Raw genomic sequence first — 9,853 nt, 5'->3', positions numbered from 1 at the left:
AAAATCTTTGTGCGGAAATATCGAAAGTTTTCGTTTAATGTTTCCCGCGAACAATAATTCGTAAGCAATTTATAATATGAAGTCAACACATTTTGCGTTTTATGGAGAATATACAGAATCGCAAAAAGTTGTCAAACGGTCTTGTTTGACAGCAGGTATAGTCTAATAAACGAATTCACTTCACTTATTTGGATTATTTGCTCAACGTAAGAACAATTATTAAATTTATACTGTAGTTTACAATACATCATTCATAATCTCAATATTTTCTTTTTAAAGAATACATATAAACAGAATGTGACAGCCATAAAATTAATCTTTGATCAAACGTGATCCTAGATACAGATGTGAAATGTGTGCGGTGTTTTAGTTTAATAACTATTTCACAACATGATAAGGTCATATTCCCAGAACGATATCACGTCTGAGTAAGTAGACTGCACAAGCTTTTTTTAATTTAAATAATTACTCTATTGTATTGCAGAGGCCTTACGACATCAACCTTTAGAATAGCTACTGGAATAATTAGAATAATAATCCAAAATTTACACGTGATATGACAGTGTGTACAAACAACGGCGATGCGCGAATACCTAAATGCAAGGAACAATAAAACTAACTTCTTTCTAACCTAACCCATCAAATACAGATTATGTTAATGACGGCAGTCAATACAGTTTACCGATCTAAGGATATAGGGAAGAAAGAGTCGGGGTTACCCTGTTTTGGATAAAGCAGTTAGAAAATGGATGGATGGAGTCGGGGGTATTTCACAATGAACCATTTTGAAGGATAGATGAAGAGATACAGTTCATATATTTTCCTTTAGCTTGTTCAGTTCACTACTCCTCCTCTTCTAAGTGCAATTTTGCTTAAAAATTTAAAAGGACAGTCTGCCTCTTAGGAAACCTTGAAGGGCAATACCATATTAGATACATTGACGGAAAGAAGTGAAGTGAACACTGGATTCAGATTAAGAAGGCTGTTGGCTTTGAAATTACAGACTTGTGGCTTGGCCTGAGTTTGTGGTGGCGTTGTCAACGCATTGTTTTCTTTAGATTCTAACTAGTTTTAGAGGCAGCCTTCACAGTATAATTGTTTTTAGAATTATATGCATATATTTAGATATAAACATAAATGCATAATACATTAACCCAAAGGTTACAATATCGCTTAAACTAAACTGTATAATGAACACAAAGCGGCTATTAAGATGAAAGCCTAGCATAAATTAAAGAACACTACACGAAAATATTTTGTACAGAATTGGCAGAATATTTAAGAAGTTTTCAGATAACATGACGGGTTAACAATAGGTGTCGTGATAAAGCTCTATTTTAAGAACAATATACAACCTTCCATATACTTTATTTATATCATGTTATTTTGACTACGTGAAACATAAATTGTTTTTAATGGAAGTTTTAAAAATAAAGTTTAAAATGTTTACAACATAGCGCTATGTGTACATATTGATATTCAATTTTTAAAAAATTCGTGTCCATCAGTATAAATGTGTATATGGTATAGAAGTATAAGTAGATTTGATAGATCATTCATTTAAAATTAAGTATAATTCCAAAACATAAAATATTACGTAAACGTATCAAATTACCGGATACATTTTTTTTTTGTAAAAATAAACAACATCCTATTCAACACTGGTTCAAACGCACTCGAAGTTCACTCTCGGAAAAATTGACAACAGCATGTAGTTTTCGGGTTGTCCTGGGCCAATACAATTGTTATTAATCTTTTTAAAATAACGAAAACGTATTTCAAATGTAGGAACAACAGAAGGTAGCCCATGAAGTTTCAGAAAAAAGTATATAATTTCCTAGAAACATATTTTATACCTACAGTTTCGTCTATCATATTTATGTAAAATTAATTAAATATAATCAAGCTTTAGAACTTCGTAACATTTTATTTATGAAAAGCCAAACCTTTCTTAGAGGTGAAGCATAGCCGTTTCATAAAGCATCAGAAATGTCACGCAAAGGATTCAGTGACCCCCAAAATGTCTTGCATATTTCAAAAATATTTTAAAGGTCCATAATCAGTTCCAAAAATGTATAGTATTGGCAGAATCTTGTGAGGTCAAAGGAACACATCAACATCGGCCTGAGCAGGAACACTTTGCCAACATTATACGACCTCCAAAGCACGGTCCAAAAAAAAAAAAAATAGCCGGTAGAGGGCGGATGGTTCCTTTTCTAAACCTATCTACTGAAAATATTGACCGGGACTTTGAGATCTATACCTTACTTTAACATTTTTACCCATCGGCCTGTATGTGGTCACAGAACACTCAGTCTTTCTGTCACCTCTCTGCTAGAAGATCGTTTAACCGAATCTGTTTGTGACGCTACTATTGATTAGAACACAATACATTATCAAAGGTAAAACGCAAAATATTTCACCTTATGTTTGGAAAATAATTATACTAATACAAGAATTACGGTCTAGAAGAGTTTTATAACTTTCTAATGACTTATAACAATACGTATTATATCGCATTTATTTGTCGATTGTATTTTATTGTTGAAAACATTAACTATAAACATTAAAGTATATAAAAAGTTCATATCCATTTGTTTACATTTCTATTTAAAATCCAGAATAAGAACATTCAGTTTAAAAATGAAATATATTACCGTCATGACTTTCATTTTGTTCTCATTTTCATGTCACTTGAACACTAATACATGTAAAATTATTAACAATTAATATACTTTTGATAATATGGTATCAAAAGTAGATGTTTTAATATTATTACTACTAGTAGTAATAACAAGGATACTTTAATGTCCAATAATAAATATATTTCTAGCTTTTGTTATTTACAGTAAATAAAGGTTATTTTATACAGTTACTTAAAAGTCTCATTTCTTAAGCTGGTGCAGTTTATTTCAAGACAAAAAAAAACACGTTGGCTTCTGGTTGTCTGTTTGGAGCTCATATTAAGACATTTGAAAAAGCAGTTTCCCCACAGAACTTTTAAATCAAACAATATTGGAGCAGTCTGTGTTCTGTTTCGTGATCTCTAAAACTTCGATGTCTTCTTGCAAGTGAATAAATATACTTCCCACTTTGGTATAATGAAAAGAAATGTATTTTAATGACAAGACCATTTTAAAAATTTTTGTGCAATTCTTGGTTTATGTAAGTAATAAAATATTACTTTAACATAAATATATAATGAACTCTGCGCTGTTTTATTTTTCCCACAAGCACATCCAAATGAACCCAAAGTCTAATAGAGAAATTGAACAAAAAGCATAACAAAAAATACATCCCACATAGTTTTCAGCTAATTAATTAATCAATCAATCAACCAATTAATTAATTAAAGCTACAGAAGAAAGAACCGTTTCCAGAACTTCTGGTTTTCTTTCAAAGAAATAAATTACATTGAGGCAGGCCACTTTAAAATGATATGAAAATATTTCCCTGGGCAGCATTTTAAAAATCAAAAGAAATATACAAAGAACAACCCATACCCTAATTGAAAAGACAAATATACACATATATACATCGTGGTAACGTGTGCATGATAACCTCGCTCAATAAACTTTATGAAAGGAAAACTGTAATAACACATTTCGGTTTCAACTTTTTTCTAACCCTATTCCCACATCATCATATTCTGAGGGTTAACCCAGTCCGATAACATCCGATCGGGCCTGGTTTTAACACTAAAAGCTAGTTTTGAATAAATTACAATCATGTTAACACAATAAAAGCTCAGTGCTTGTATGCCTCCTGACAATGCATGAGTAAAATTAACCATAAGTAAAAATACTTCCAAAAAATAATGGCAGTGAAAAAGGCTTGAAAAAATATAATCTAATAACATCGTCCCAGGCGTTGTGTACAATAGGACAGGAAGGACAATAATTAAATGTAATTAATTTTACCCTTCGGACCTAAATAAAAAGATAGTTAAATATCCTTTCCCTTTTGTTATGGAATTATTTTCAAAACATACATTTTTAAATAATAGCAAAAATATATTTCGTTGTACAGCGCCCTTCTCTGCAAATCAGGACAGAATTGCTCAGTATCCCAATAATTTTAAATCTACATGTACTTTTCCTTTTTTCACGTTTGCTGTAAACTTTAGGTTTAATAACATTTTTAATCCTCAAAGATAATGCCCGAGCAGCATTTTGTTAAAAGTAAATGATGGGATAAAAAAAGATTATTTTCAGTTTTTCGCGAAACAGAACCAAGCTGCTAAAATGAAGCAGACAGCAGCGGCAATGCGAACATTTTACTACAAATAAGCCTTTTTTTCCAGCTACAAATTACTATGAATAGAAAATATAATGTATTCAAACCTAATACAAAATTATGTCAAATCATTTTGGATAAAAAAATAAACGAACAGCTAAAACCTGTTTAGTCTTAAAAAATCTTGAAAGTAAAAGTGCCCCAGTGTGCAAAGAATTATGCTATGACTTTATTGAAAATGTACAGTATTTACAAAATTAATTTGAATTAACTGTTAAAATACTAGCGTAGTAAAACATCCTACCAAATGTGAAGTGTCAGTTTTCTAACACAGCGTACCCCCTCCATGACCCGCCCGTGTTCTTCTGCCGCGCTTCTAGATGTTTGTAGGTGTTTGAGGCTGCGGTTATTGTTGTTGTTTTATAATTAATATAAATTACACAAAGGGTTCAAATAAAGGGCAAATACCCCCACTGCTACGCATACAGGAAAAAATAACAAAAATAACCTTTAACGAAATACCAATGACAATGTTTCATAGATGTACAGTAAGCATTTGGACGTACATTTGGCTACGAAGCTGCGTTTCGCTCCCATACCTATACAATTCTACTACATTCAATTTGAACGCATCTCTGATTAACCTGCTGGTCAACTAAAGAGTCATTGGAGGAAGATTACTTCTAATTAATGTTAGCACAGAGGAGGACGTAATTACATTCAACTCCATTTGCTTTTGTTGATGTAAAGATGGCGTTATGTCATGAAAACATTTTTGTATTTTGTTTTCGTCGTGGACTGAATTTCTGTACAGGATTATACAAATAATATTGAGCTATTTTATATAATAAAATTCATGTAAACCTTATGTGCCTTGCAGCTCAGTTCTAATTGTTACTTTTCCAAGCGTTCTTTCCACAAAGGGGCTACACATTTAAACAGCGTCGTGTCACAGTGCTGGGCATATCTTTACAGGACATAAATTCTCTCATTTCGCTCCTTTGGAAAAAAAAAAGCTTTAATCTCAGAGCCTGCTATTTATTTAAGTTATTTTTTGAATACTCACTGCATTGCCTGGATGCTCCCCTTGTACGGGTTCAAAACATATCATAACACCTGCTACCTCTTAGGATAGTCCAGTGCTTTGCTGTTTGTTATAAGGGAAATAAAAAGAAACACAATCAAAAAAAAAAGTTTCGGGGAGGGGTGGGGGGGTTGGGGGGGGATGGGGGGTTGTGTTTGTTCACTGAACAGGAGTCTGAACCCCGTGATGTGGCGGAGTGTCCCCATACACATCCTCTGGTCCTGGGAGGGCTCCTCCGGGAGGGGTCATTCTTTTCTCTTTCTGTCTTCTGTTACAAAACCAAACCCTAACCACCTCTTTCTCCAGCTGAAGACTGTCCGCGAGCGACGTGATCTCTGGGGCGGAAGGTTTTGGGCACTTTAAGAAATGGCTCTCCAAAGCCCCCTTGACGCTTACCTCGATGGAGGTCCGCTTTTTTCTCTTCCGCCCCTGCGCTGCTATCTTGTCCAGGCTGGTGGGACTCCCAGAAGTGGAATCCGCCTCCTCCAGCCACTTGTTCAACAAAGGCTTGAGCTTGCACATGTTCTTGAAGCTTAGCTGCAGGGCCTCGAACCTGCAGATCGTGGTTTGGGAAAAAACATTACCATAAAGCGTACCCAAGGCGAGTCCGACGTCCGCCTGGGTGAAGCCCAGCTTGATTCTCCTCTGTTTAAACTGTTTTGCAAACTGTTCCAGGTCGTCCGAGGTCGGGGTGTCCTCATCTGAATGGTCGTGATGGCTCTGATGTTGTTGGTGCTGATGCTGTGGCGGCTGCTGGTGCCCGTGGTCACTGAGGTGGGGGCTGTGGTGGTCTTCGTGGCTATCTCGCAGGTTGTGATGGTGCATTCCTTGACTGCTCCCCGGAATCATGCCATTAACACTGAACCCCGGCTGTGAGTATATAAGACTCTGTCCGTTAGATGAAGCCATGCTTGGGATGTGAGCTGCTGTGGTAGTCCTCCATGCCCTTGCGTCGTGGTGGTTCCCATGCGGCTGGTGCACCAGATGTGGCGGTCGCGGCTGGTGTTGCAAACTGCTGGAATTGTGCAGCTCGTCCCTGCCGCTTTGCACAGTGGGCTTTATGTCCTGCTGGCTCAATGGGCTGGAGGACCACGGAGCCCCGTCTCCGTGTGACAGTGCTGTTATCCACTGGTGTGCGTGGCTGAGAGGATGACCATTGCTCTGTAGTGAATAATCGCTTTGCAACAGTGTCTGTGCATCTCTGTAAGCCGTCCCTTGCTGCATGCTCCCGGGCTCCGAGTGCACGATGGAGGAGCTGGAGGTGAGAATATTGTAATGATTAGACGCTGTAGTCGCCATGACTCTCGGAGCCGGACTGATCGCTCTTGTTAAAGGAGCCGTGCATTTGACAGTTACTTTTTTGCCACAGGCGTCTCCCAGGCTCTTGGCCAAGTGGACGCAGCGGCGAGCACCTGAGCTCCGCCCCGATTTCGCTTCTATTGGCTTGGAGCTGTTTGATAGACACAGTTGCCCCTACCAACCGCCGCTGATTGGCTGCAGGCTCAGCTTTACAAACCCACTTCATTCACTCGAACAGTACAGCTAGTTCTGCGGCGCCTCGAAAACATCATCACAAGCTACAACAAGAGCTGAAAAAAAAAAAATCCACGACAACCGAGCAAAGGACGTCCGTTTCGGCCAGGAAATGTTGAAAATGTTGAATGGTGAAAATCAGGGATTTTAAAATGAAATATTGAAGATTAATTTTCACTTTAAAAGAGAAGTTAATATTTTATGTAGACATAACGTATAGCCTAAGTCATCAGGACAACTATTTTTTGAATGCAACAAAAAGTGTTGCAGACATTATTTATAAATGTATATAATATTTGGTTTAATAAAGCAAAATCGAAAGCAAAACCCGGGAGCCAGACGACATCTTTCTGCGTTTCTGTAGCTGACTGTTCCTTTTTTGGCTGGGCTCTGTGCGGTAGAGTACAGGGAACAGTGTCGTACTAGTAGCCGAGTCGGAAGCATCCCTCAGTAGGTGAGCGAAGTGACGCGGTTGCGCTGTCAAAGAGAAACACCAAACTTCACTTCAAGAACGGGTTTGTGCCTTGCAGTCCGCTCTTCCGTAAATATTGCAAAAAGTACCCTCACGAACAGCCAATGGGAAAGAGGAAAAGGTTGGAAGTGTTAACGAACGGAAAGGATTGATTAAATTGACCTTAACCACCTGCACAAAAGCCTCCCAACGCTTGCAACCAAAGGTCCCGACATCCAAGTATAAAACAGTTATCAGACTGCAACAAGACGAGAGTATACCGCTGTTACTGTACCTACGGCTGTCCAGTTTGGCTAAAAAAAAAATCGATATTTTATGTGTTAAGTAAATCATGTTTTAAACTTGTAGTCTAGTATTTTTGTTTCAACATTTCTTTTTAATTTAAAGAAAAGTTTTCAAGTTTCAAGTTTTCTCACAGTGTTGAATTTATATAGGCCGCTCCCCTTATTTTAAGGAACCCTGCTACGGTCATTTCCCCCTCACTCAAAGGTAAAGGAACGACTTTTAAAAATTTCGTTTTAAATTCAAGAGATACTGCTTTGAGAGTCTGTAGCTGAACCACGTGCAGCCTTAACAATCATTATTTTTATTTCATATCTTAAGTTTATTACTACTACTGACTTTTTATTTTTCGCTATAATTAAGCAGGTTTTATTATATTGTCCTACGCTGCAAATGCAGTTTATGAAATATTGTCTAATTCTGTGAGGGGGATATCTTTAATTTTAATTAATGAATTATTTAATTAATTAAATGATCCACTTATTGTATTAACTGTGTGCAACTATAAGTCATCCTGGCTAAGGACGACGTCTGCGAGAATCACAAATTATAGTAAAATAAAAAAAAAGTTTGTTAATTTCAAAGTTTCCATAAACCCAGAGAACTGGTAAAATGTTTCAGTAAAAAAAAACAGTCCTCGTATTGTGAATAAAGAATCTGCAGTAAAGGTTAACGTTTAACTCTTTAATACATTAGTTAATACGCTTCATTAATTAAGTGTATCCCCTGATGTACGGTTAGGATTTTATTATACAGAACCCATTTCTGTTATTAAGTTAATTTTTCCTTGTTGTGTTCTCCAATCAGGGGCATTGCCTCATAACCTTAGGCAAGCTTTTTTTTTTCATTTACGAACTTCAAACTTCTCTTTTATTGCAGTCCAAAGCCAGCTTAAAGGTGATGTCATCTCCTTCAGCACAGACTGCTGTGTTTGATTCAGCCCTGCCTTTACTCAAGCCAGCTGTTCAAATAATAAACTGCCACTACAGTAGCTCTGACAGGGGGGATTCATAAGGAGTGAAAGCGTACGACTGACAGCTCTACATGATATCGCCTTCATTTCGGGAAAAAAAAATATTTAGAGTACATCATCTCAATACTTAAGTTTTTTTTTATGATGGAGAAGTATAATTTTGATTTAACTTTACAGTTCTTTGTTTCACATACCATTTAAAATGGTCAGAACTTTAAAATGCATTGATGCGGATAACAAAAATATGTAACCTAATCAACATCTCCACGGTGTAATCATGTAAATTTAATAAAATTATCCTTAACGTACTGTACATATAGAAAACTGTTTAAGACCGTATGAATCAATATTCTTGTGCGGACGAAAAGGATTTCTTAAGGATTCTGTTTTGTTACATGTACAGTATATACGCAAAAATAACCATGTTTGTTTACGTACATAAAACCACCATGACAAATTGATTTTGTGCTTATTTCCCGCGAATGTATAACAAAACATGTTTAATTGCTATTTTCATGTTTCGCGCGCTGCCCTAGTAATCTACGTTAGCTATACATTTCAGTCACTCCCATTGGTGTATCTTATTTTTTATAGAGCCTTAGGGCTTATTTTAACTTGTTTGCTGTCCCTCCTCGTTTTTAAACCATGATAAAAGAGACGGTATATTTAATTTAGTAAAACCCATTTGGAGAATTCGGCTGTGAATGTGCAAAGTCAACGATATACTGTACGTGCAGTTTAATTTGGTCTTTAAATTTAAGTGGTGTACAGGTGCTTGCGTCTGTAGGGGGCCTACCTTAACTGTGATTTAGTAAGGTTCAAAGACTAACGTGTTTAAATGCTTTTAAGGTTAGTATCTATAAAGGTTCGACTTTAGATAGGATGTAGCAAGTTTTTTTTGTTAGAAAAATAAACGGTATGAAAATAAGATTTTTCACGCACTGCTTGTAATATAATGCACAGTGGACTTATTTTATCCTGTTTGAGACTTAATGTCAGCACATACAGTAATAATAAAGGTCTTTCACCGAAAGCTTTTCAAACCTACCCTGTTGAAATCTATTACCACTGGTCTTTTATAGAATTACAGAAAAACGGGATGAATGTCATCGAAAAATAAAATCATACTGAATTGTATCTCTGTTGTTTTTGTTGTTGTTTTCCGCTCCTAAATTATTTTGACGTTTTTTTTGGTATGGACAAATAACTAGTGCATAAACCGGCCACAGAGCCAATGTGTTGGTCGCTGATACGGTATAGTGAGATGTATGTG

At 36.3% G+C, this 9,853-nt stretch overlaps 1 protein-coding gene across 1 annotated transcript; it reads right to left on the bottom strand.

Annotated features, from left to right (window-relative positions):
- Window positions 1-3,092: 3,092 nt before the first annotated feature.
- On the bottom strand, window positions 3,093-6,785 carry LOC148675000 (POU domain, class 3, transcription factor 2). The gene has a single exon (XM_088625875.1). The coding sequence runs from the start codon at window positions 6,617-6,619 to the stop codon at window positions 5,480-5,482; it is 1,140 nt and encodes a 379-aa protein (XP_088482001.1). The 5' UTR covers window positions 6,620-6,785; the 3' UTR covers window positions 3,093-5,479.
- Between the last annotated feature and the right edge of the window lie 3,068 nt (window positions 6,786-9,853).

Source organism: Lepisosteus platostomus, chromosome 3 (assembly GCF_059453375.1).
Source record: "Lepisosteus platostomus isolate fLepPlt1 chromosome 3, fLepPlt1.hap1, whole genome shotgun sequence".
NCBI classification, from domain to species: domain Eukaryota; kingdom Metazoa; phylum Chordata; class Actinopteri; order Semionotiformes; family Lepisosteidae; genus Lepisosteus; species Lepisosteus platostomus.
This window is presented reverse-complemented; position numbering and strand designations above follow the sequence as displayed.

What these genes read in the sequence shown, in the direction of transcription:
- LOC148675000 (XM_088625875.1), bottom strand. Translation starts at nt 6,619, where the DNA reads ATGGCGACTACAGCGTCTAATCATTACAATATTCTCACCTCCAGCTCC.